Source organism: Hippocampus guttulatus, chromosome 1 (genome assembly GCF_054856545.1).
Source record: "Hippocampus guttulatus isolate MCC_2025c chromosome 1, RoL_Hgut_1.0, whole genome shotgun sequence".
Lineage (NCBI taxonomy): Eukaryota > Metazoa > Chordata > Actinopteri > Syngnathiformes > Syngnathidae > Hippocampus > Hippocampus guttulatus.
In genome coordinates this window covers 21,353,491-21,380,416 of record NC_141261.1, presented here as the reverse complement: position 1 = coordinate 21,380,416, position 26,926 = coordinate 21,353,491, and the positions used below count along the sequence as shown (strand labels likewise).

General features: G+C 43.1%; 1 protein-coding gene across 14 annotated transcripts in view; it reads left to right on the top strand.

Annotated features, from left to right (window-relative positions):
• The window catches only part of LOC147210943 (membrane-associated guanylate kinase, WW and PDZ domain-containing protein 1-like), an 82,041-nt gene that overhangs the window by 9,107 nt on the left and 46,008 nt on the right, over positions 1 to 26,926 (top strand). For 12 of the 14 annotated variants that reach the window (XM_086118891.1, XM_086118882.1, XM_086118840.1 and 9 more), the window contains exon 2: positions 9,299 to 9,415. In XM_086118891.1, the coding sequence (XP_085975017.1) occupies positions 9,299 to 9,415 (117 nt within the window). Of the gene's footprint in view, positions 1 to 9,298; positions 9,416 to 12,842; positions 13,207 to 17,379; positions 17,633 to 26,926 lie in introns of those variants that run through there. The other 2 variants (XM_086118899.1, XM_086118907.1) reach the window with 2 other exon arrangements.

The following is a 26,926-nucleotide window of genomic DNA, read 5'->3' as shown; positions in this document are numbered from 1 at the left end:
CAATAAAACCCAGCTAGGCAGTGTATCAACCCCTTTGTCGTTACTTTGCTGTTGGCCTCTCATGCATTCCTAGCAACAAATGAAGTCTGTAAACTTAGACATAAAACATATAAATAAAAATTGTATAACAAGACAATAAATGAAAGACAAAAGTTATGAAGACAATTGATTTCCCAAAAAGGCACACACACCTCCACAAGGGTTAGTCACCCCATGTGCCATTTGTCTTGTCCTCCATCAGGCATTCTCATTTCTGTCAAGAATACTTCACACGATGCACGATAGTGGTGTTTTGTGTTGGTCACAGTGAAGGTGAAAGTTTTTTTTTAGAACAATTAGCAGAACGAGCCTGGAGAGTCCATTTGCACATTCAAGTGGGATTGATGTGTTGCATGTAAACAGCTGCGTGTGCAGCTGGAAAACATTTGCATAATACCCATAAGACATTTCTGTTTTGTCACATCAAGGTGTCCAGTCCCTAAATGTTGCCACACTTATCTCTTTGATTGAGATTTCTGTTTCCGTTGATGCTTGGAGACTCTCTTGTCATAAGAGCGTGCATCTGCCAAGCCAAAGTCTTGCCCCTGGCATACACACGCACACACATACACGCGCACGCACACACACACGCACACACACACATTTATACGCACTCACACCCTCACGCATGTACACAATCGTGCGCACGCATGTAATCTACCACAATGTGACATACGCCTCTGCCTATAAAATCAGTGACTGTGTGTCTTCCAGCTTTACTGCGGCTCTAAATTACTGTAAATTTTGACTATCGGTGAGTCAATCGTGGAGTCAATATAGACAAACTAATATGACAAAATTTTTGCTTTGGTCATTAAAACTTGATTTGTCCTGGAGATTCTCTTTTTATATTTACCCTAATTTATTTAATGCCGCCTATGTCAGGGATTCAAATCTCCAGCAATGAACCGCCACTGCATACAGCATAGTAATCATCACAGAGCAGAAAATGAAAAGGGAAGGGGTGTGTATTTTTAAAACTGTCAAATGATAAAAGCATTTGATTTGAGTATGCACCCCCCCCTCCCCCAAAGTCACAGTAGCAGGATGCTATCTCTAATGTGATACTGTATTTGTACGATTTCTTCTTCTAGGCAACACCCACATCACTACAAATCCACAAGATATCATTGTTACTTGTCAGCCGGAATGCCAAAATTCCCTACAGGCAGATGTAGTTGTCCATCCATGTAGTTATAAGTGTCCATCAGGAAATCTGAGAATCAATGTTGTGCTTCATTGTCCAACATTTTTCCAACAGGAAAGGCTTTTTTTAATCCACAAGGTCTTAAGTATATTTACATTCACATCCTTCCTGCTTTTGGACCTTGAATGGGCTTTGAAAAAGTTCCCATCCTGTTGTCACCTTTCTCAAATCAATGTAAAAAGCAGGGAATGCCCATCCGAAGAATATGATGGCCATACATCAACCCTGCATGTATGGCAATATAGAAAGATATACAGTACTATATAACCACTGGCCACAAAATTAGGTATTTAATGAGATCCTTCGTGTATCAATGAATTGACTCATCAGTAATAATAACCCACCTCGGGTTATTCTTCTGTAGTGTTTTGTAGTGCCCCTCTGCCATCGCACTGGAACATCATCATGGTTTCATAACGGGACCATCTGAATCCAGTGTTCCTTCTTCTCTTGTTTCCAAGGGCCACAGTTAAAGTAAGCAAGAGTAGGCCTATTTTCTGTAGTTTGTCCTCACTACTCCGCAGTTTGGTTATTGTGGCTTCACTCTATGTTTGGATTTCCATTTGTGATCTTTACTTAATCTATTGCGGGTTTACCTTGCTATTTCGCAGGTTTTCGTGCTATTTTCTTCCTTCCAGCCAGGAAGTGTCGATTTATTTTTAGGCGAAGTTTGTTTAAAAAAAAAAAAAAACAAGGCCAAGAACATTCGAGCTAGACACCCCCAAAATCCCTGCTCCCTCATCGTGGGTCCATTTGAAAATATGCTCCAAGCGCATTGCTTCACTGAAAGAACATTTTTCAAATGTGCAGTTGGGATTATTCAGAGTGCCCCAAATTATAGGAATTAACGTGAGCGAAGCTCGCTCTGCTTGCGGCAGCCCACGAAGACGATGGGGATGACAAGGCCGCTTATTAACTGCGTTAATGTTTTTCTTTTTAGTTTAAAATGACCTACCTGAACTCAAATCAGCATTGCATTGTCGTAAATGTTTTCTGCATTTCCACTGGCCCTGCGTGCATATGTGCACAACCGTAGTCTCACTGTCTGTGTGAAGAGATGAGGTCCATCGCATTGTCTGTGCTCAAACATATGACTTGGGGCGAGATTTGATGTGATGCCCTGGCAGCCAATGACATTTAGGTGAGGCAGCCAGAAAGAACTGATGGCATCCTCACATGACCACTTCTGTTTTCGATCCATCCCATCTTGGCCCAATGAAAATGCAATGAGCACATTCAAATTGTGTGCTCTGCTGTGGGGTATTTTTGAACAAGTAAAAATGTCAGAATAATAAATTGTACAATAAGTAGTATTTGTTCTGCAAATATATATTTTATTGTACAGCAGTAAATTCCCACATGGGAATCATTCAGTGATCCTCCACTCAGCCATCTTTAGCTTTTTCCTTCTTAAAGTGATGAAACATGTCGACCTCTTTGTCTCTGATGTGGCTTTTTTTTTCTCTCTCTCCATCTTTCGGCCTGCTCAAATAATAACACAGAGCGGAGGGAGCGTTGAGCATGGGTTCTTCTGGTTATATTTAGAAATGAACAGATGCAGTGCACTGGAGCGGAACATGCCGCCTCTGCTCTTCTTGCATGCTTGCACGCGTGTGTGTGCATCTTTGTCTCTGACTCTGTCGTCATACCAGTTTTCCAATTATGCACCGCTGATTCTGACTCAGCAGCCCAGCGGTGACGAAATGGGTCAGAAATGGCCAGTAGCTGTCCACCTTACAATACAAACCATCATTTTTGTCTATATCAGTGGTTCTTAAACATTTTACGCAAAGTTCTGCCTAAAAAATATTTAGCTCTTCTGTTGACTTTACGTATGTCAATATAAGAGTCGGCATAAAAATCGAGCAGAGAAAACATATTAACGTCCTGGTCTCATTTGGGACTTAATGTACATGATCGCCAGCTTTGGATGAGAACCAGATGAAAGCAGCCCTGGGTGTGGTTGGTTATAATTAGAGGAGGAGAGGAGGTGGCTTTAAATTCACTCTGTGATTGTTATTTTTTCCTCTCTACTCCCTCGTCTGTCTTCCATCCCACGAAAAGCACCAACCGGACTTAAAGTGGAACACAGTAAAAAATTATTTTTGGCTGCCACAGTGGAGGTGAGACAAGAAGGAATGTATTTCCAAGCACTCAATGTGTAATGACGTTATTTCTCTATTGAATTATATTTCTCAGAGCCAGGCAAATGTCTGTGAGTAAGACCTGGTGACAGCCACTGTAGCGCAAGTCCACCATAGAGTGTGAGGAATGGATTGTTCGTGTCTATCGCATCCCTGTGGATATTGACCCCTTGCAGATAGCCCCTCTCTGTCCTGTTGGGTAATATTCAGTTAAGCACTTGCCTAAGTAACAGGAGACTGGCAGGATGTCCTGAGACCTACAGGAAGCTACTGAAACAATTGAATTTACTGTTTAAGCAGCCTGCATTTCCACTTCCTGGTCTCAGTCAGCCAAAGGGAAATACTACATTATTTGTCCAAAAGAGGAACTTACACAATTTGGTGTTTATTTGGAATTTGAGTTCTATTATTACTGCGCTAAACCTGGTGTGTTATTAAACAAACAACACATTTTGGAACGTAACTGCCTTGCGCAGAAAGGTGCAGAGGGACATGTGATAATGACCAACAAGATGTGAAATTGACAGATGGCTAAACATCATCAGCGTTACTTCTATTAGACCAGCCTAGCGTATGCATGTATACTGTATAAAAAACATAAACTTTTTTTGCTCCTTTTTCATGAGCAGAATGATGACATTTTCATGTACACAAATGCCTATTTATATTCACAAATTAGTCTATATAAGCTGCAATTTTCCAAGATAAACATCCACTGCATAGAATTCCACACTAGAGAGAGCCAAATATGCTCCAGCAAAGTGTTTAGGTTTTTTTTTGTTTTTGTTTGGGTTTTGTTTTTTTTTGTTTTTTTCATTTTGCACACAACCACTGTACAAGTCAAACGTTTGGACACAATGTTCTCATTTTAGAGCATGATAAAGTGTATCCAAACCTTCCACTAGTATGCCACCACCTTATTGAAATTCTCTCCACATATATATCATCCATCCATTTTCTAACACGCTTATCCCCACAAGGGACGCGGGCGTGCTGGTGTCTCTCCCAGCTGTCTTCGGGCAGTAGGTGGTGTACACCCTGAACTGGTTGCCAGCCAATCGCAGGACACACGGATGAACAACCGCTCATGCTCACACACACACCAAGGGACAATTTAGACGAGAGTGTTCAATCAGCCTGCCATGCATGTTTTTTGAATGTGGGAGGAAACCGGAGCACCCAGAGATTTTTTTTTTTTAACTCAATCGGATTTATCGTTATTTTACTCATTTTCCACAGCTGCATACAAAACACTGGACATGAAGTAAAAACAAAGACAGTTAAAACAATACATTTACACATTCTAATAAGTGAGGGTTCACTTACACTATGTTGTATAATCTATTCAATATGTTCTCTATTGGTGTGGGGGCAAAGATCCAATCACCAGGAGGTTGAACTGTATCATTCAATACAGTACAGGTACACCCTTGAAGCCTGTTTTGTCAATTGAGACTGGCCACTTGGGGGCAGCAGCCCATAAAGACTGCACTTTGCGCCTCTCCTTTGCCGGGTTGGCTCTGGGTTGCCGTGGTAACGGCTCTGCACGAAGCTGACTTTGAGTGGCGAGGCTGGGAGACACAGAGGGCGGTGTTGAGTCGGAAGATGGCTGCTGAATGCCAATGAGCAGCTGAACTTAGCCTCACACACACAAGCACACCGACACGGACCAGTGCGTCACTCATCCATTACATGTTGTTCCTTGAATTTGCCGGACGATCAAACCGCATCCCCCATTGCATGCCAAGTAAACGATTACCAGCCTATTAATAATATCCAGCGTCATGATTCATTGGTGCGTAGTGCTAATTTATAGTGATGTGGTTCTATAAGATATGTGTGTAGAGCAGCTGCTATCTTGCATTGTATGCTTCAACTGCGCGAACCATCTCAGTCACCTCTCTCTGAGGGGCTTGTGCGGCGTCTCCACCTTGACAGCGAAGTGTAAATCACGGCCTCGTGAGATATTTGAACGGGCACAAACCATCCTCCTGTCCTAAAATGAGAAGGGATGTCTAACTAGATTGAAGGTTATGTAATGCTGACTGGAGGCATGGAGGATGGTATAATCCACTCTTATTTGGGTTAAACCCATCTCTCTCTCGTTCACTCTCTGTGAGGGGACAGCGGCCTTGCGTCTCTCCAGCTGAGGAGCAAAAAATGTCTGTCACACAGTCTTTTAGCCGCCAGCTCCGTGAACGTTGCCGCTCCCAGAGAAGGAGTTCTGCATCTCGTTGGACCCTTGTCAGTTTCCACTCTGTCATGATGGGCCTTCTTCCATTCTTTTCATGGTTTATCCAAGCTTATAAGCGGCGCGGGTTGTCATGAGTGTCCTACTGGATAACATCGTGATTCTGATTGGCTGCTCTTGCAACTGAAGATGTTTTGATTCGTTACTGTACATATGTATTCTGAACAATGTTTTCGCGGTTTCAGTCATTTGACCTTGGATTTAACATTGTTGTTGTGTTGATGAAGTCAAAGCTGCATATGAAATCAATTCCGTAATCAGGCAATATTTGTTGTTCACCATGTCCCCGAAACATGCGACCTGTACCATAAAAATAATACGGTGGTCCTGTCACAAAAACCATTTGAACAGGGTGTGTGTGCGCGTGTGTGTGTAATCTGTGATCCACGTGGCATTAATCCTCATAAATATTAAATATTTGATGACTCTCTTACTGATCAGGCATGACACTCACTGTGCATCCCTACAGGAGATGGTTGTTCCTGACAAAGGTCCTTGTCTCGGGGAAAACATGGGGCCGAGCGAAACTGACATAATTCATGGCGCAAACACATCAAATAACCGATGTTGTATTTTGAGTATGACTTTTTGGTTTTTTATCATAAAGGAAACCACCATGTACTGTAGAAAGGTTTGCATATATTGTGTTTCTTTACAATCTGATTGTTGCTTGCCTAGCAGGGACCATAATGATGCTCGTCAGCACTGGCTGGTTGCTAGGTAACAATTACCTGACTGTGCTTTGCCTCCATGAGCTACACAGTGTTTTGTGTGTGTGTGTGTGTGTGTCCGTGCGTGCCCATGTATGCGCAAGAGCGTGTTTGTGTAGCGAGAACGGAAAAATACAGCAAAGTCGTCGACCAATGGCTGTCTTGTTTTCCCACTGGAATAAGCTTTGTGTGATTTTTTTTTTCCAGCATGTTAGCTCACCCTTTTCAATTTGATTTACTCCCTGACTTTTATTTTTAGAATGGTGGTGTCTAATTTATAATGGATGACTATTTTTAAATCCTGACAAATCCATCTAGGGCGATTTTCCATTGTTACTTTGTCATAATGTTGTAGATGTCCGTGTTTTTAGACCAGTGGTTTTAGGTTTTTCATAAAGGCATCAATCCTTTCCAGCGTTGGTGAATATAACCAGACTGAATGCCAATATCTGAGGGACAAGCAGACGTTTTATTTTATGAATGATTAAGCCAAGGGGGTCCATGATAACATTAGCAACAAGGAGGCCGGCGATGGAAGACAGTGAGAAGTGGCTTGATAGCAAGGTGACAAAAGAAAGACTGTACCTGGACCTGAACTCTTGGGCTCACCTCACAGGAATTGCCTGGCATCACCCTGCATCCCCCACTCAAAGTCACCAGTGATTAAAGTACCCCTGACTGTTAATTTGCTTCGGCGGTATCGTCAAAGAGCAGGCAACGATCTGGTCACTTTACTCTAAGGCAGTGTTTCTTAACCTTTTTAGAGGTACCAAACCCAACCAGTTAATATGCACAATCACCGAACCCTTCATTAGTGGAAAAAAAATACAATTTTTTTTTTACAAATTCAAGACATTTCAAAAACGGATTTATTAAAAACAGGAAAAAAAACAAAATTTCAAGACATAAGTATACATTTTTTAAATTGTACATGAAATGAACCAGCCAGTGATGGCCATGCGGGCGTGTCATAACTGACATGTTGAGTCGGGTCTGCCTTCACCTCCATGTCGAACCCCTGAGACTGACTCACCGAACCCCTGGGGTTCGATCGAACCCGGGCTAAGAACCACTGTTTTGGACTAATCCCATAATCAATTTTCTTTATTCAATATGGGATGTATGCACTTACATGCATCTAGAATGGCGTACAAGACACTTAGAATCATATCTATTTGTCATGACGACATCTTGGATTGGTTCCCTCTTTTGGCTCATGGCTGCAATATATGACTTCCAATTCATATTAGCTGCTGTCCAGAAGCACAGAGCCAGGGGAAAATCTCCTTCTTCAGTGAAAGGCCAACATGAGGACAAGGCACCTCCCCCAAGAAAGGCTTGCCAGCTCCCCCAGACTTGGATGATAAATTTGGAGATCATTAAATGGTCCTAAATGAGACCCTGGCGTGAGAGCGAGCCCTGACCATCTGGCTCCATTGTGAGTGGCCGTGTCATGTTCAGACTTAGCCAGTATGTCCCCACCTGTCATTGGATAGATGCAGTGAAGGCCTGATAAATCTAGCCAATAAGAGGCTCTTTTTTGTGAGGCTACCCACACACAATGACTACAGACATTTATCTGTGTGTACTGTATATATCCAGCGGGAACGTACAGATATCTTTGGAGGGGTAGGAATTTAAAGTTGTTAAGGGGGCACATGGAACTTTTAAAAAAAATATATTTTTACTATTGTAGAAACAATATCAATGTAACGTGTGCACAACATGCTCATTTGTAACAATTCAACACAAATTTCTAGCTCCCTTCTGAAGGAGCGGGTAAGCAAATTGAGGACTCCTTTTATGAAAATGGTAAGGCAGAGGTAGAGGCCGCAGCTAAAGACAATGGATGTGGATATCATAGTCCGAATGTATTTTCTTTTTGGTTGGGAATAGACTGCAAAGACATTCTCAAAAATCTACCAGTACATTGCAGCGAATTGCTGATTCAGGATTTCCCCCCCTCAATGGAGGAATGTCACAAGGTGGTTATCCTCACGTTATCCATTCACAGCATAGCTTAGTTTCTCTGTCTTCAGTTATTTTGTGTACATTTAAGCACCTTTAGTAGTCCATCCATCCATCCACTTTTCGATACGCTTTATCCTTACAAGGGTCGCGGGGAGTGCTGGAGCCTATCCCAGCCGTCATCGGGCAGTAGGCGGGGGACACCCTGAACAGGTTGCCAGCCAATTGCAGCCTTCAGTAGTCCAAAAAAAAAAACCTCAACAATACGTTCATAACACTCCTGATCTCGACTTACTTTACTTAACCATTCTCTCTTGAAAATACCACAATGTGTGTCATACACTTGGACCATTAAGTCTGGGAGAAGCTCCAAATACACTTTTCATTTGTTGAATGACATGATAAATGTTCTTTTTATCGTGTACAGTATATCGCTGAGTGCTACTGAAAGATTCATCTGCATCAAGATGTCACTGGAAAATTACTTCTGTAGTATTACTTATATAGTAGTTTCTCCGAGACCGTTGACAGAACCATTAAGGGTGGAGCTTATCTGCACTTTTTAAAAATCCAGTCCCGGAGCCAGTTTTGCACTGGGGCTCGGCACCCATCCCTACTTCTGACCCGTTGCACAGCTCATGTTGCCCTTCCCTCTCCCTGTCCTCTCTTATATACACACTTACTTAAAATCTTCAAATGTATTGATTCATGAAATTATTTTCTCCTAACCCTTTATTTTTGGGGGCTGAGTTACATTACATTTTACAGTTGATAGGCCCCTCCAATAGCAAGAATATAATTGACGTCAAATGAAAGGTATTGGGAACTCTTTCGGGGTTTTTGGGGTTGTTTTTTTTCTTCGTTTTTTTTTTTTTTTTTTTTTTAACAACAAACACAGTATTGTAAAACCTAGTTTTTGATGACAATGTTGTTTGTCCATGTGAGCTATACTGACTTGGCCTGTGTCTGCTATTTCAAGGAAACAAGCTGAACAAAGACCTGAAGCACTACCTGAGTCTGCGGTTCCAAAAGGCTTCCCCTGACCACGAACTGCAGAAGACCATCCGGGCCAATCTGTATCGCCATGCAGTGCCTTGTGAGTAACATGACGGTCTAATGCCGGATTGTTGATTTGTGTCGGTAAAGCAGTCTCAAGCATCATTTCCTGATCTTTACCTGGTCGACCCACTTTCTTTGGCTCCCATCTTGTTTGTCTCATCTATTATTCTTGCTTGTGGGTTTTTTTTTCTTTCATGGTTGGTATAACATTATCAACCATCTCTGCTACGAATGAATGAAAGAGAAACATGAGTACTATGTAACACGGATCACCGTTCAAGTCACCATACATTGTCCATCTATCAAACACCCAGCACTCGTCCAGGCTCCGCAGCTGGTCATATTTACAGCAAATTCATTTTGATCTGTGGCCAGGCGTAACGATCACACTCATCATGTGTTGTTTGTGTTGCAAAACCCATTTCTTCATTTGAGATGCCCACAGTGGAGCAATCAGTAATATGGTGTGACTGTCTTTGGTAATTGTTTTGTTCAATGGCACCATTTAATCAGTCAAGTATGATCTCAACACAACTTCCTCTGTCTTTGGATTCGGGTTTAGACGTGTGTGTAAAGATATACTGTTTATATATATATATATATATATTTGTTTTTTCCTAGTTAATTCGGACTGGAGTTTATAGTTTGTAAGTGTCTGCACTTCACTTTCTCTGGCCTTCTGATTTTTTTTCTCTCTCTCTCTCTCTCTCTCTCTCTCTGTTTCTCTTGCTCTGCCATGTGACCGGCAAATCCGCCTCTTTTGCCCTGCTCGGGATTATAATGTTCTGATTTATTGAAAATAGATTCCTCCCTGATTATGTGGTGAACACGCTGGGCTCTGACAAAGATAGAGGATGATGAAAAGGCCTTGTGGCACACAAAAGATAGACCGTGAAATTGTAATTCAACTCAAAAGGCAAATGCTAGTACAATAGGAGCCTAGTAAAGGTCATTTATACTGCTGTCTGTGGTATGCTTTGGAGGAGATAGTGGCCACACCTTTGTGGTACATAACAAAAAAATGCAATCTAACTTACATGGGTTGTGTTCGAAAAGTTCCAGGACCGGCGTCATAAACTGAGTTTTCCCTGTCAATGTGGGCCAGATGATAAACCAGCATGTCAAAATACCATTTCAGAAATAACTCTCATCAACTTGCTACCATGACAGATAAGATTGGATTGGATTGGATTGGATACAACTTTATTGTGAAATGTGCTGTATGTGTAAAGATGGCTAACTAGCATCACTAATGTTAGCTCCTTTCCACCCTGATGTAATTCCTCAAAGCGGAGAAGAGCAGAGAAGCAACGACTGATTTTTGTAGAGAAAGCAGTATGTTTTGATGCTGTAATTATAAGATAAGATAAGATAAGAAAACCTTTATTCGTCTCGCAATGGAGAAATTCGCAATTCACAGCAGCAAAGTTATGAAAGGAAGAAGTAGAACAACAAAATATAGGAGCTGCTGGAAAGGCAGCCACTCTCGCAGCGCCATTTTGAAGTCAAAATAACAAAAATAACACAACACAACACATAGGGCACAGACAGTCGTGCAATCTTCACCACTTTTCTGCATACACTTGTTGTCTGAACCAGTTATAGATGAAAGAGGAGAGGATCAAAGTGTCCTTTCACCAGTGGATCAGAGACGTCATGCTGAAAATGTGCACGCGTCTGCTACAAGCTATGTTTTGAAAGCAAACACGAAGCTGTAGCGTCCATTGACGAAAAGAGATGAGTTCACTTCTGCGCCCGAGTAGGCAGCCGTCAGCAAGTGCTCTCATGAGCCTTGCTCTTTTTGTTGTTTTTGTGTTTGTTTTGTCACTTTGTGTTTGTTGTTACGTCGTGTGGACCTGATGTGGACTTTTTTCGGCATTTTTTGGCCACGACATTCATCAAGGAGGAGACTCTGTGCTTGGTGGTTGCGCCTTCTCGGCAGCATGGGTGTACCAGCACTGTTTTTGACTGTCGTTGCCGGACAGTCCCGGGGCGCTTGTGTCTTGCGCCTGTAATGGGCAGCATTTTTCACAGCCCCGCTTTGTTCAGCGGAGAGATCGGTGCTGTTGAACGGTCTGCGGCTGGATGGATGTAAGTCTTGAGGAGCCGACGATGAGAAGAAAGGAGCGTTAGCGCGGAGCGCCGATGCGGATTTGGAACTGGGAGTCACATATAAGACCGCAGTTTCGTGATATTTTTGTTATGATACCATCATATTGGTCGAGCACTGAAATACATACAGTCTTCTGACTTTGAATGTGAGGGTTTCAAATCAGGGTTTTAAGTCTCTGTTAGGATTCCTGATTAGAGTTTTAAGTCAAGTCAAATTTATATTTGGCAAAATAACCCTTGAAATCCCATCTCAAGTAGACCGGGGGACAATGCCAGTGGGTTGTATCGGGGTAGTATGCACAAACTGTCTTGTCCTTGTCAGTCGTCCAGCTGCAGCATTTTGTACTAACTGCAGACTTCTAATACTAGTCATGGGACGTGAGACATAACAAATGCTCCAATTATGTTTGCAAGTGTACCAAATTAGGGCTTCAAGTCCGGCTCATGGTTTGAAATTAATGTTCAAGACAGAGTCAGCATTTTCAATTATGGGTTTCAAAATTGTGTTGGGGAGGCAGTTAGGTTTGCAGTTAGTTTCAAATGAATCCCTGGCAATGTGGCACAAATGACTGAACAGCCTCAAAATTTTTGTTGACTGCTAAATCAACTTCAAAGGCGTGAGTTTTATTTCCACAAAATTGGGGCCCTTTCCTGGAATGTGTGACCTATTGGGCTGTTTGAATTTGGCGGTTGCCCTCTATTTCTTACGCTGTTTTTTACTAAACCCCCATCCATTCTTTCATCCTGTCCGTCCTCCCATTCTCCTGATGAGCCGCTAACTCTGCCACCTCCCGTTGATTGTCTCTCCGACTTTGCAACACGTGCAAATGTTTTTAGGGCATGATGAGGCCGAATGACAAAGGCAGTCAAATAAAGGCCACACTTCTCCAGCCCTCGCTTTATTTATCTTTGCATTTCCCTGGTCTGCTTCCCCTCTTCTGAGCACATGTGCCGCCCCTCCTCCCCCTGCCTGACCACCTCCCCCTTGGTTGACTCGAACAGGTGCCTTTCCCTCCACCACTGGCCGAAGTGGGGTCTTTTTGTCTCTTTTTTTTTCCTACCTTGCCTGCGTGTGAATGTGTGTTTCTATGCGAGGGCACATGAGGTGCCGCTACATTCAGGCTTCATCCCCTACCTCCTCTCTCCTATCCCAGCTCCTACAGCAGATGGCCATTGTTATCATGTGCTGCAAATGTCACAATTGATAGAGAAGTCGCTCCCTCGTGAGATTCATTTCTCGCTCACGTCTACAGCTGCTGCTCGGGGAGGAGGGTTATCTCGGCGTTATCCTGCCGTTTGAGCCTATACGGAGGAAACCAATCCTCCCTCCCCCATCTGATCTCTCCCTCCCTCTCGGTGCCTGGCTCTCTCTCTCCCTCTTTCTCCCCTCTCTCATTTTCTCTCCTCTGTCAGTGCTCCTTTCGACTTTATATCCTCCTCCTGAGTGGCAGCGTCCCCGTGGCATGGTGGTGGCTGCTGCCTTCTTCTGTCACACTCTGGCTGCTACCGTCGACTCCCTCCACCTTCTCTGTCTCCCTCGCTTTCTCTCTGTCTCTCTACCTCCCTCCCCAACTCACTGTCCTTTAATCCCTCGCTTCCTTGTTTTCCACTCCACCGCCGATCTCAGGGAAATGATTGTCGGAGCCAATTTTTTTCTCTTTGCCATCCCCACAAAGAAACGGATTACATCTTGAGTTGCATCCTCTCTGTACGCAGGCAAGTGGCAGCTCCTCATTTATCTCCTTCTCTTCGCTCACCATTAATATGCCCGAGTCTGTGATGTATGCATGGCAGAAGCCGTGTGTGTTTGTGGTGGATGCTGTGTATATAGGCTAAGGGAATCAGGGAAGGTGGTGGGGGAGGGGGGGGGGGGATCATGTGAAGGAAAGAAGGGGGGGCAGGCACACTCGGAGCAGGCACATCCAACCCAGGGGGACAGATGGCTAGTAGCCCTGGTGCATTTTCCTTATCGGTTTTCAAATTCACCCTGCAGGCTTTGTATGTGGCCCACAAGTACACAGAGCGTCTTTTCAGGAAGCAAGACATGGTTCCTCCACTCAAAGAGGAGGGGGTATCTGTGTGTGAAGAACGGACATGGTGTAGAGAGTTGAGGCAGGGGGTGATGGGGGATTTGCCGTTGAGGCAGGTTTTTCAGAGGTTAGGCATTGGAGAGGGAGCGTAAAGAGAAGAGGAGCTAACTGAGAAGGGATCGTGTGTGTGTGTGTGTGTGTGTGTGTGTGTGTGTGTGTGTGTGTGTGTGTGTGTGTGTGTGTGTGTGTGTGTGTGTGTGTGTGTGTGTGTGTGTGTGTGTGTGTCAGCAAATTCAAATGCATGGAGGTCAGGTCCAGATGCTGCCCAAACAAAAGGGCTTCTCTGGGGGGACGGCAGGGGGAAGCGTGGCACTCGCCATTGTGTGTGTCGCTGCATTGCAGGGTGCTGCCGGGGAGCCTCATGCTAATGATGGCCATTCATTCTTACAACGGATGAGTGGCCCCAGCTTCTGTTTGCCTGCCTTCCACATACACAACCTTGATATTTTCCTCATCCATCCAATACTGCATACGTCACAAAAAAAAAATCAAAGGATCGAAATCAGCCATTTCAAAGCGCCATGAGGAAGCTGAGAAAAAAACAGTTTTTCCATAGTGATGACATGTAGGGACAGATGTCGTCTGTGTGTTTACATGGAATATGGGTGAGTGTTTTGAATGGCAAATTCACAGCATTTTACTCACTCAATGGCAAGCAAACACGGACACGTACATGCCAAAGAGTGCTGCGTAGATATTTCCTAGTTGCAATGTGGGAATGGCATACAGTTTATGTTAAAGGTAGCACTTGATGATGTGGTCCCGGATCACCCGATGTGGATTTTTAATGGCGCATTCCTCAAAACCTCACATCAATGTGTTTTCTGAGCTTCTCTTTACATTCCCTCATACATTCACTGGACACCTCATTAGGTACACCTGCACAATCAAATGACAGTCAATACGAGAGAAGTAACAAAACCCCTCCAGAGAAGTACACATTATATATATTTTGCAAATATTAAAAACAATCCACTCTATCTAATGAGGTGGCTACAAAATCACAAGCAACTCAGATTGCAGTGTATTTGTGCATTTCTGACCTATTGCAAATGTCGACCATAGTAATAGAAATTGGAATCATAACTGATATAGTATTCAATCAATCTTTTTCATTGTGGTTCTTGAAAAAGCATCATTTTCTATTTCACTTGACAATCATGGGGAACTTTCTGGGTTAATGGCTGTACAACGTAGATCACAGTCACACATTGTTGCTCTTCAAATTGAAAGGCACACTGTGTGAACATTTCCTTGCCGAGTTTGTGATGTTTAAAAAAAAAAATTAATAATAAATAAACTTGATTTTTCTCACTAAGCACTTGCAGGTCAGTCAAGTGAGTTTGGAGTGATCCGTCTCTGATGGATTTGCCGCTATCTTTTGCCACAATTTAGTCATTCACAGTCGAACACATTGACAAAAGTAGGAGTCTTGCACAAGGGAAGAAAAAGAACACTTGGACTGACTGACTGAATTACATGTTTATTCTAAAAAGATTTGAGAAAGACAATCTTGTTCAAATTTCTTCAGGATACACTACCCGGATTTCTTTTGGCATTTACATGGACTGTGTGGCCACATTATTGATTTGTGTACAGACGGTATGATGAAACTTTCTGTGACCAGGGATTACACAAAGGACAAAGATCCTCTTTGATGACCTTTTGCCTTCTGTCTCGAGAACGTGTATGTGAAAGTCTTCCATTTTCTTCAATATGGAGACGATGGTCAGTCTTGATTTTTGTGATTGTTTGCCCCCTGCCTCCCCCTGCCCCAAGCCTTGTGGTGAACTGTGAATGAATGAGCATATCTTTTCATCAAAGGCCTATGCTGTATTTGTTTTGTTGTTATTCGAGTAATCACGTGATGATGACCTTTTTTTATCGAAACACGGTTGTCATAATTGCGCAGTACAGTGGGTTACTATTTCTTTATGCTGTGTTGATGCAGTTTAGCGTTTTACTACCCAGTCAGTCACTTTTCAGAAAGCGGCTGAGCTTGAACCAGCCAACAAGCAACATTCATCAGGATGGTAAATAAACGCAAATGTGTAACAGCACAAGATTTTAGGCAACCTTGTGCTATCTTAAGTTAGTTCTTGAAAATGCCAGTGACACTTAAATGCATTCATTCTCCAAACTACATTTCCTCACCGGCTGTCTTCGGGCGAGAGGCAGGGTACACCTTGAACGGGTCACCAGTCAGTCATGTCGTGACAGTGACACAGATTCATATCAAACTAGATGGCCAACTATGAAGAAACAGTTCACATAGAAGTTGCTCAAATTAGCTCAGGTATTCATGCAAGGTGGCTCAGTCGCTTCCGTCCTGACCCACTTTGAACAGCACTTGACCTAGCTAGGTTGGAAGGAAGCAAAAGTGCAACCAAAAGCATGACCTTGAGTGAAAATACACCAACAGCCCACAAAATTAGGACCTGTTGCACACTGTTATGTCTTTCCCTTAAAATGCTGTTGCCCAAATTCTTCCTTCAGGAAGATAACTGACCGAAGAGCACAGAAAATAGAACTCTGGTAAAAGTAGGAGTACTGAATAACGCAGCATCAGAAACAACTGAGGGTTCAGGACCTTGCTCAAGGACACTTCAACATGGTCACAAGGTTGAGGATCGAAACCGCAACCTTCGAAGGACGACCACTCTACCACTGAGCCATGCCGCCCCAATTTTCACGTCAACAACTTTGAAAAGGACTTTTGAGTAAGGCTGCAGGTTACGAGCTGTCTTGGCTTTCATTGGCCGACGTGTGACCATCCATGCGCTTCACTAGCTTACTTCCTGTAGCTTCCGGTTTTTCAGCATTTTGCTTTTGACCTCGTTTTTACAATATAAGACATGGCTACCAGCGGCAATTATTTTCCTAAATTGACATCATGCATAGTTATCGTTTAATTGAATATCACTGGCATTTTGCAAATGACCATAATGTTATGTTGGGTATATGAAGACTGGAGTCCATCGTACTGAATCTGAAGAGTCATAATTTCAAAAGAATGTCCCATACAGTACTTGTGTTTACTTGGTTAAGGCTTATGAAGCCTAACCCAATTATTGTAATTCTGAATGAAAGACATAACATAACAACAACATCCAGCAGCTGTTATGCTTGCTGGTATTGTCTTTATTTGAGGTCATTGGTCAATTGAGGTGGGCCCGAGCAAATCAGAAAGCTGCCATTTTCTTCCCTTAGGGTATCTCTTGGAGTTGGTGGGTATGTTGCCTGGCCAGCAATCCACCTTCATGCATGCGCAGACAGACATGCACTGGTCCAAGTCTTCTTTGGGTCTACCACTAAGATTTTAATCTGCCACGATCCTATTCAAGATTGTCCTCGATTCTGGTCAAAGCACCGTACACAAATCCAACACGGAATTGAATCCAAGACCGAGAAGAGCGGCCATCGTTGTGATTCGAACGTTTTGTCTTTTCTCCCTCCTGGCATGTTGATAATCTGCTAATTTCAATCTGCAGTATGTCACTGTGCCCGCCCCTCCCATGTAGAATCGCGAATTCTAAACCTAATCCTTTTCCTGCTGGCCTCCACACTCTTTTTTAACTCGCCTCTCACCCCTCGAGAGGTTTTCTCACACGAAGCAGGCTGTTTATCAGGACAGCCCATGTGTTAGGTAATGTCAAGAGTCTATATTTATGACTAAGATAGCAGGAGAAGGGGCAGGGAAGAAGAGTGAGACAGAGAAGAGGAGCAGCAAAGGGCGGCTGTGGGCGGGAGCATGCGGGAGAGGGAGCGTGGGGCTGCATCCATTGGCCGCACACAGGAACCGGAGTGTGAATAGCTCACATTGGCTAAGCCTCTAAGCTGGGCTGGACCTCTAATTTGCTCTGCTTGTGGAGCTGTGAAGGAAAACGGCAGCTGCCTGAATGAGCCGGGATCCATCGCACTTGCTCACAGTCAAGCCAGCGCATGACTGATGGATGGAGCACGGCGAGCACAATTCAACGTGGATTTATCCTCTTGATTATATCTGTGGAATATCGCGCCGGACGGAACTCAGCGGACGCGGCGGTGTTGAGGTAATTCTGTGACATTTCCTTGGCTTCGGGGTGACGTCCCGGCCTCCAGGATGGTGATTGGAAGGGGGCACACAGAGAAAGAGAGCGAGAGAAAGAGTCAGCTGCAATTTCTGCCTGCAGGCTGCTTCTCTGCAGGTGTTATAAAATTGAGGTACATAAATTGTAAATTCTAAACAGGGGATATCTGTCTACGCATAGGCATGTGTAGGTCTCTGACATGGTGTTTGTTTAGAGTCTAAACTAAAAAAAAAAAAACGCTGAGTTGTTGACACCCGGTTGCTGCTTGAAGGAAATGAGTTCTCGCCCCTTCCATAGCTCTGTTTTTCTCACTCCCTTCATTTGAACTCACTCATTTCTTCTTTAAATCTCCTGCCCATGAAACTGAACTTTCATTCATTTATTGAAAGGAAACAAATCCCTGGGATCTTTTGTACAATTTCATGAGCTTTCCAGTTCATGACGGACGCTTCAGACTGTTGGTGCTAACCCACTCTTCAATTTCAGCCCCCCTCACTCATTCCTCTCCCCCATTTTGAAAGGGGAAAGAGGGATAGGGGGGAACAGCAGGAGAATAGCGGCCAGGACTCAGCTGTGAGGAGTGTTGTGGCGCGAGGTGAAAGAATGGCCTGTTGTGTTTGGGCAGCAACAGTATTGTGTGTCTGGCCTTTCTCTCTCCGCGTCCTCCTTTTCAACTATAATAGGCAACTCCATCGTCCCTTTATTTCAATAATCCCTTGCTCTTCTTAAAAGCATAGCAAAGGTTTCATTCGAGCTTTTTTCTTTTCCTTTGGGATTCAATTCATTTTTGCCCCATCCAATGTAGGAATTTAGAGGACGGACACAATTGGAGACCAAATCAAAATGCACATAATGGAAAAGTCGTTGGAGGTACCTGAGTGATACTTAGATCAAAACATCCGAAGTGTTCATTTTTGATGCATCACAAGTAGCGTAAGAAAAGAAAAATGCCATAAGTCGTTTGTGAATGATTTTTTTTTTTTTGATTGACGGTTCACACTGTACTGGACCAAAGATTTCATTGAGTTGTGTGTACGAGGTGTGCCAGAAACGTTCCAGGACTGATGTCACAAAAGATATATTTTACATCCATCCGACAAGCTTTCACCTTCAGCTAGCAGGGTCCGATGATCAACCAGCTTGCTGAATTCAGTACTTTCTGGCAGGACTACTAGTGGCTGCTTCACCATGACAATGTGCTCACAATGCCCTGAGCATCCGACACTTCCTGGTCGAAAAGAACTTGGCCGTGCTGGGGTCACCTCTTTGCTCACCCGACCCGGTTCCTTGTGATGCACTTTGTCTTTCCAAAGGCTCAACGGGGTGTCATCAAGGGGGCCTATTTTGAAGATGTGAAAGGCATGACAGACAACATGGCCATGGCGATGGAGCGACGGAGGATCCCTGAAGTGCCTTGAAGGCGTGACAGAGAACATTGGAAAAGTGCGTTAGACTTGAAGAGGATTCTTTTAACGGGGAAAAACTTGTACTTTGGATTTGAAATTCATCTTTTGTGCCATCTTTTGTCGAGGAACTTTCCTGACACACTTCATACAGTATATCCAAATCAGCCTGAATGCGACTTTTGAGTGATCTCGAAGGTGACAACCTTTCTGTAACTTTTTCACTTTTGACTTTCTATGAAATCCGTGATAGAATCTCACCTGAACCTTAGCTGAAGCTCATTGAAGATAAAGTGTGTCTGTTTCCATTCGTTGTTACTGCATTTACTGGGGGCCAGCAATTCTTTTGATTTGAGGTGCGGTTTAAACACAATCACGCCAGGTGTAAAGTACTGTAGTCATTCTTTCTCATGTAGATGAAGCCTTAAAATGCTGCCTCAATAAACACGGCTCCAGTAACAGGCTTTGAGGCCCAGGAGAGTTCCCCGCAGATTCCCTTTGTGACTGTTTGCCTTTTTGGCCTCTCGTCTGCTGAGGCCGCTCTGAGCCGTTTACGTCCTTTCTCTTCATCGCCCCTGAGCCGCTGTTTTGAAAACACACATTTCACCACCGCACCAAGTGTGCACGTGTTTTTCCTGGAAACAATGCACAAACCCGACACCGTTTGATTTCAGCATACACTGCGAGAGGATTTTGTTCCGAGAACACAGCCCGTCATCCATACTTGCTTTTTCTGAAAATATATTCTTTGGATATTCTACTTGTCAAACTAATCGTGTCCTTGTAGTTTACGTTCCCTCCATCAGGCTTATGTCACTCTCAGGTCAGCTAGGAAGTTCTTGTCTATTGTCTTTCTTGCCCCGCTCACAAGTACAGACACCAGGGGTTAAAGACAGCAGATGTTTGGCTGCACGTGGGTGTGTGGCGTGTATGTCCGTATTAGACAATGACTGGAAGCTCCCCACGTCATAAAGAGCGGGAAGACGATTGAAGGTGTCAAATGTCAACAGAGTGCTGTGTACATCCACCACCGATTGTTCTTTCTCGAGAGTTCATTTTTCCATCTGAATCTGTGTATGTGTGGGAGTGTGGCGGGAGGGTGTGTGCTTGTCATTGGGTTGTTTCTGAAGAAACAGTCAGAATGTCTTAGACTCATCCGAAGAGTAAAGAAGCGATTAGGGTCACATGGGTGTGGACGTATTTAAGTATTCTTGTTGTTCAACAGTCATATACGGTAGGTATAGTGCTCAGTGGTCGCGGTGCCAAAATTCTGACATCATACTATGTGGCACTGTAACGATCACAGCAAAAAAGTAAAGTACGGTACCTAATAATGGCTGACAAAATAACTTTAAATTCCTAATATTTTCCTGTTAGTTCTGCTTGAGTCTGAAAGGAGTGTAACCGTTTTAAAATATGTCTCTCTACTGTATTTCTCAATGTTGCACACACAACACACATTTATTTTGGAACGAGCAGATAAATTCATGAAATTGTACTCATTGCAAGTGACATCCATTGGGCCCCACAATAGTGTGGGCATTATAAGCATTATGAATACTGCGTGAAGTAAGTCGTAGACTTCTTTCAGATGCATAGATATACCACAGCACTTGCCTATTTGCAGTTAGAATATAGAATATTGGTAGATTACATTTGGACATTTTAGCCGACCGCTCTCAGAAGCACATAAATGGTGTCACTGGTGGGCTAGCAAAATCTGAAATATTTAGTCAGCCCTATATGAAGTATAAACCCACGCGGCATGCTCAGCTCCAGGTCTAAGTGAACTCGAAGGCAAAATAAACGTGATTATGTTTGCATTTTAACACCATAAACTCCAAATGTTTCCCATTTTGCCTCTGACAAAAATGTTCATTCATGTCAGCAGTGTTTGTTTTGATTGTTATGATGTCATTTGATACGAAGAGTCGTAAGGAAGATGATTCATAGCTGCCAAAGCACTCCAATCGAGTGGTACGTTGTAAATGATTCAATAGCCAGATGGTATTTACTCTCATGCCAGATACATTTGCCTCTAAATGTGTCACTTGTGCTGTGTGAAATACTTAGATTGATAAGCTTTGTCGTTTTGGGTGTAAAGTCAATGACGGTAAAGTGCAAAATAATCAGTGGTGGGCATTTGCTAACGTGGCCTTCAGTAGCCATCTTAATCCAATCCAGAAATTTTAATACCACCGCAATCATGTCGCAGTTTTAGAGACCATCAATCCTATATCATAAATCAATATACTGCATCTCCGCATCTGTGCCATGAACATCATCTGTGAGCAGTTCAGAATCAATGTTTAATAATATGACAAAAAGAAGAAATTGCATCATTCCATCATACTCACCAGAGATGCAGCTTCATAATAGAGTGTGTGTGCAGATTGTTACAGATGTGTTTCGCTTGGTCTGACCAACCAATGGGAAGACGGAAAAACGCTGATGATGACCAGCATATCATAACATCATCTTAACATAAATATCGAGACAAGACACACACACACACAAAATACAACCACAAATATCACATGCTGTGTATATATTTGCATTGTGTACAAATAGAAGAGGAATTTAGGATGAACACCTGGATGCCTTGTATCAGAAAAATATTCCATTACTCATATTTACACATCACAACGTTTTCACTGAACAGCAGCATTGACTCATAGGAAGGACTATGATGCCCGTTTGTGGTGCTCGCCTTTCAAAATTAAACAATTTTCATTATAAAGTCCAACATAAGATGAATATTAAAATATTTACCTGTATTTATGTCATGATCTCTTGTAATCCACTTTCACCACCCATTTCCTTTTTGTCCAACAACAAATATATCCAGGTACAGTGTTGAACCAGAATGTACAGTGAGTGTTGACATGGCAGTGTTAATCAACAGAAAAGTTGTCCTTTTTAGTTTAAAATAGCTTCCTTCACATTCCATGATACCTCATCGTACCCTGGTCAATGGCAGAAACCAAGATGATTTTCTTGCTTTGGTCCGAGGAATCCATCTGGACTGTGTCGTACCAGCTATCTCGCGCTATCCTAGCCTTTTGTCTCCCATCTGATGATGTCCAAATGGCCTTTGTTTGCTGTTGTTTCGGCGCAAGAGGCCAGCAGTGGAGTAACAAAAACAATGGATACCTGTAATGATACACTGCCTAGTTAGGCTTTATTGACTGACTGCTTAGCAGTTAAATTTAATGCTCAATAGCGAGCCAAATTTTCCCATACACACAAAGGCTTCCTGGCGCCATGCTTGAATACTGCGCGCTTTCACATGTGCACTCCCCACGATCGGACCTCATACTTAGATGTGAGTGCCATCCAAATGTTCCTCTGTGACAACACACTGGGGCAATTAGTTATGGCTCGTTGTGACTTGAATCCAAAAATTCTTATTCAGCCGTTGTTTTTAACGACCAATTCGCATTTCAGTTTGAGTTGCCACGAATTTATGCACAGCCCTAATCAAAACTTTTAAAACAATGCATTTAACATTGGCGGCCCGGTAGTCCAGTGGTTAGCACGTCGGCTTCACAGTGCAGAGGTACCGGGTTCGATTCCAGCTCCGGCCTCCCTGTGTGGAGTTTGCATGTTCTCCCCGGGCCTGCGTGGGTTTTCTCCGGGTGCTCCGGTTTCCTCCCACATTCCAAAAACATGCATGTCAGGCTGATTGGACGCTCTAAATTGTCCCTAGGTGTGAGTGTGGGCGTGGATGGTTGTTCGTCTCTGTGTGCCCTGCGATTGGCTGGCAACTGATTCAGGGTGTCCCCCGCCTACTGCCCGGAGATGGCTGGGATAGGCTCCAGCACCCCCCGCGACCCTAGTGAGGATCAAGCGGTTCGGAGAATGGATGGATGGATGGATTTAACATTGATACTTTATAATTTTATAATTATATATACTGACGGGCATATCTTGGAGTATATCCTCTATCCTCTGCGGAAAATGACTAATATTACTGTGGCCTAATGAGGAGTGACCGACTCCATGTACTGTATATCGTTATGTTTGCCTTATACTGTCCTCAGGTGGGCAATGGGTGCATGCCAGAAGGAGCAGCACAATGTCCATTGAACTGAAGCAAAAAAAGTGGACCTTTTATAAAATGCAATATTGCAGAGTGCTATTTTTCTTATTAAACAAAAAAAAACCCACATGCTTTTTGGATGGTAGGCTGCAATAGATTAATGGCAGTTCAATTCTTTTCATTAGAGAACAATGATATGAGATACTTGTGTTTTCATCACTACTGTCACATTTTCTTTCAAGGCTGCTGTCAAAGACTTGGCCCTGGAGTTTATGATGCATGCTCTTAAGCAGGTCACTCCAGGGTACACACGTCCCCTGGGCCACAACTTTTTTATGAACTTGCTGTGAGGACAGCAACTGACATGTATTTATAGTCTGTGCACTGAATAAACTATAAATGTGGTTGCACGCTGATTTTCTTGATGCTACGAACTTGGTCACTTGGGATGCTCGAAATTTCTTCCATGTGATTTTTATGTACACCGCCCGGACTACTCAAAGCCAGTGCTTTTATATGAGTCATTTGAGTAATTGCTGTGAAAGGAACCCTTCTGTCGAGAGGTGTGTTAGACATTCTAGTAAATCTGCTGTTGTTTGTCAACAAAACTATGCTAGAAGTAGAGTACTTACATGACAAAATTTGATGGTGAGGCAGGTCAAGGAGGAGCCCATTAGATTTTGGTGCACTCATATTGACTGAACGGACAACATCATGCAATTCTGTTAAATATGGCCATAAGTGGGGAATATCTTGGTTCATCTGAACCTGTTCCCATCTGTTGTTGTTGCCCTGGTTCACGTTACTCCATGTTTCCGCTGTCCCTGTTTGTCCTGCTTATAAGGCTCCATGAGCTCAATCAATAAATCAGTCAAAATCGTGACTGCAGTTGACTTTAACGCGCTGTTTGCATCGTGTTGTCATACGCAGAAGATAAATTGTAAGTTGTTTTCAAATGTAGGGAGTAAAAGTAAAATGTCTTGAGGAAAAATAAATATTCTCGTAAAGTACAGGCACCTGGAAACCACTATGCTGAAGTCTCGAGCTTCAGTTCTGGTTCCCATTGTTATTTCAAACATCCACGCTCATCCTTCAGCCTCGGTCGTGCTTGCAGCCGACTGTCGGTCAATAGTTTAATGCTTTGTATGGAGATCCGACCGACTTGCATCCTTACACCTCGTTCCAAATTATTCAGCAAATCCTTCTGACTCTTATAGTCTGTGGAAACAGTGATCATTATAATGTTCAAGTCATCAACTCTTAGAGAATAATTTGAAACATTTTATTGGTTATAAAGAACTGAAAATAGTCATTCGTTGAATTTGCGGCATTAGGAGGTTGTATTTGCTGAAATCAAAAGCTACAAACATCTGAACGACTTATTTGATAGCAGCTTTGCAATCCATCATCCAGTGAACATTTTAGGTTTTGCAGATTCCCATCTTAAATTCATTTGCAGGATGTCTGAGGAGCCTCCTGAAGCTGCTGTTTTGGTGTCAACCGCCTCCCAAACTCAGATCTTTGCTTGAGTATGTTCCAAAGGTTGTGAACAAAGTTGCGGTTTTTATTTTGAAAAAAAAAAAAGATGCAATCAAGGAGAGGTTTGTTTAATCAGCAAAGTGGTTCGTATTGTAGCCTGTGCAGCACCTGAAGGCCACGTGGTGACAATGTTGATGACATGACCGTTGGGAGGGCAGGCTTGCCTGGGCTTCCTGATCCCTTGAGTAGCTTTCACATCAATATGCTTCTCCCTCCCGCGTGCACGCAGACCTTCTTACGTCCAGCATGTGCTGCTCAATCAGTACCACGATGTCCAGGCAAGCTAAGGGAGGAGATGACAGAGACCCCAGTGTGCTGCACTTTGTGTATGCTTTGTTGTCCACGTGGCGGTTATTTGCCAGACAGCGAGAGGTGACAATGAGAGAGGTGACAATGAGAAAGTGCAAACTGTTAGTGTTGAGATTTCACATGCCCATAAGGTAATTGTATTCTTGTTTAGTGGCTGTTGTCGTTTGTGTGTCATGTGCCTCCACCGTAGTCGACATTATCTCTCCCCTCTCTCTGTTGTTCCATCTTTTGGCAGATGCCCTCTTTTCACAGCACTTGTTCCTCTTTCCCTAGTTGTAACAGACAGGAGCTACGAATACAATTGTGTTGTTCGGGGACAAAATCATAACACACAGTCGTGTTTGTTTCCATCCCTCAAAAACACATAAAAGTGGAGAGTGGCTAGCTACCAAATACAAAACAAAAATGGATTCTTTCGAATTTAGTCCAAAACATAAACATATTTAGAAAATATATGTAGATAGTCATTAAAGAGACTACATAAATATGTAGGACTCTCTTTTTATTTTTTTGATATAAAACCATTTTTTAAAAATCCACTATTAATATTAAAAATATGAATTGAAAAACGTGTGTGTGTGTGTGTGTGTGTGTGTGTGTGCTCTATCACATCAACGTACATTGTTTTGTACAGTTGTAGCATGTCTAGTAATTGGTAATTCCAAAAATAGGTCACACCTCATCTTACACTAGGACGGGGGTCGGCAGCATGCGGCTCGAAAGCGCCCCCCCCCGGCCCCCCAGTGGCTCCTTAGAGCTTTTTTAAAAATGTTTGAAAATGGAAAAAGATGGGAAGGAAATACATTTTTTGTTTTAATATGATTTCTGTCAGAGGACAAACATGACACAAACATTATTAACATTTTCTGATGCTGTAAAAATGTATTGAATAAATATTCAATGTCAACATTTCGTCAACGAATATTTGCGTCATAGGCTGCGACACACGTTTCTATTAGCAGGGCGGGATGTCAGTCAAGGGGCTGTTGTTTAAAAAAAAAAAAAAAAAAAAAACAGCTGCCTTTCATGTACAATTCCCCGAGGGTACTTGCTAAGAATGGAAATCTGGGCGGCCAAGAGAAGCATTTTTAAACGGTACACGTGAGCTACGATAGTTAGCACGCTGCGAAAGTGCGTTCCGTGCCTCGTTCATCTTAGCGGCCATATTGCTCATTACGGCATGCGTGTGTGTGTGCGTATGCGCGCGTGTGCGGTAATGCGTCGAACGCAGGAGGTTGGTTGTTCGAAAAGTAGATCTTTCGTCAAAAAAGTTTGGGCACCCTTCCTTGACAGGATGAACTGCAAGGGAAAAAAACTTTCAATCATGAATGCTCGTTGTGTAGCCAACTTAGTCATGTTGATAGCAGACTCATATAGCTCATATAGATACATACAGCATGTGTTGCCTTCATTATCAGGCTTTTTTATTTTTGTGGCTCCAGACATTTTTGTTTTTTGTTTAATTTGGTCCAATATGGCTCTTTCAACATTTTGGGTTGCTGACCCCTGCACTAGGCTGACAAGTTTCGCCGCCATCTTTCAGCTCCAGATACCCGAAGAAGACAAAGTCAGCGAACGTAGTTCCTCAACATCATGACTACAGCATTTTGTAACAAAGGCAATACACTTACTTTGCCACTTAAGGGAATACTTGAACTCATTTAAGATGACATTATCAGAATCATCTTTATTGGCCAAGTATGTAGAACACACAAGGAAGTTGTCTCCGGTAGTACAGGCTACCCTAGTTTCATCAATAACAAGCAACTACGATAAACAAGGACATGACAAATAAGTATGGAATTGCTTGCACCTCTGCTGAAGACATCGGTGGCAGGCTTGAGAGGGATGGCGCTGTCAACTGCTCACCACCTGGTGGTGTTTTGACTCCGATTGTAGGGAAAGATGTCAGTCTGGCCTGGCAGTCCCAAAAATTGTGAGGGTCTGATGGGAATGTCTGGCAGAATCTCCTGTCAGAAAGAG